This window comes from Otolemur garnettii, unplaced genomic scaffold (genome assembly GCF_000181295.1).
Source record: "Otolemur garnettii isolate 467f Iridium unplaced genomic scaffold, OtoGar3 scaffold00012, whole genome shotgun sequence".
In the NCBI taxonomy this organism is placed as follows: domain Eukaryota; kingdom Metazoa; phylum Chordata; class Mammalia; order Primates; family Galagidae; genus Otolemur; species Otolemur garnettii.
The window spans coordinates 7660781-7661695 of record NW_003852407.1 but is presented as its reverse complement, the minus strand read 5'-3'; the positions used below and the strand labels follow the sequence as shown (position 1 = coordinate 7661695).

Below are 915 nucleotides of genomic sequence, written 5' to 3'. Positions count from 1 at the left end.
CCCCGCTGCCCAAGGCCCCCCGAGGCGGGAAGAGGAAACACAAACCCCAGCCTCCCGCCCAGCCCCCGCAGCAGCCCCTTCCCCAGGAGGAGGAGGTGAAAGCCAAAAGGCAGAGGAAATCCCGAGGGAGCGAGAGCGATGTCCTTCCCTAGGGTGGGTCTGGGCTCTGCACCTGGGGCTGGGGGAACTGACACCTTGGAAGTGCAGTGAGCCGGGTGTGGGGGGGAACCCCCGCCGCAGGGACACCGATGCCCTTCTCTCCAGAAGTGGGCAGGCAGATCGGGCCAGATGTCGGGGTTGAGCCATCAGGAGCTGTCGGGAAAGCAAAGCAGAGGGGCGCCTTGGAAAGCAGTTGTCTGCGCGTTACAGCGGTTCCCAGCCCGGTGGGTCCAGATCCTTTACAGAAGAGCCGGCAGCCCCAGCCAGGAGGGGAAGGCCGGTGGTGCTCCCTGCCGGCCACCTGACCGCCCACAGCCAAGGTGCGCCCTCCTTTCCCATTTCACTTGCTGGCCAGGAAAATCGAAAGGGAAACACTGTCAATTAGGAAACATTCCGAGGGGAGAAAAGTTGCAAATTGCTCTACTGGCATTGCTATAACCCACTTCCATTTAATTGGTTTTTATTTATTTCGGTTTTCAAGCTCTGTTAGGCTTTGGGATACCAACACGATTTTCAGGTGACCTGAATCTTTCCCTTCACAGTTCGGTTTCTCAGAGGAAATTGTGTGATCAGAAGGTGGAATTCTAGTGCTAGGCGACCTCAGACTTGAGTTCAGGTTCTCCTGTCTGCCTCGCTATCTCCCATCCGCTGATTTTAGCATCGTCTATTCCTGCTTTTCCTTTACCCATTGTACTTCCATACACCTTTTCATTAACATACTTACTGCCTTCTTTTTCTTGGTACACATAAATAATG

General features: G+C 55.1%; 1 protein-coding gene across 1 annotated transcript in view; it reads left to right on the top strand.

Moving 5' to 3' along the window:
- SETBP1 (SET binding protein 1) overlaps positions 1 to 152 on the top strand; it is a 360576-nt gene extending 360424 nt beyond the window's left edge. The window contains 1 exon segment of the mRNA XM_023510262.1: positions 1 to 152. This exon segment is cut by the window's left edge and continues 49 nt beyond it. Within this exon segment, the coding sequence (XP_023366030.1) occupies positions 1 to 152 (152 nt within the window).
- Positions 153 to 915: the final 763 nt, after the last annotated feature.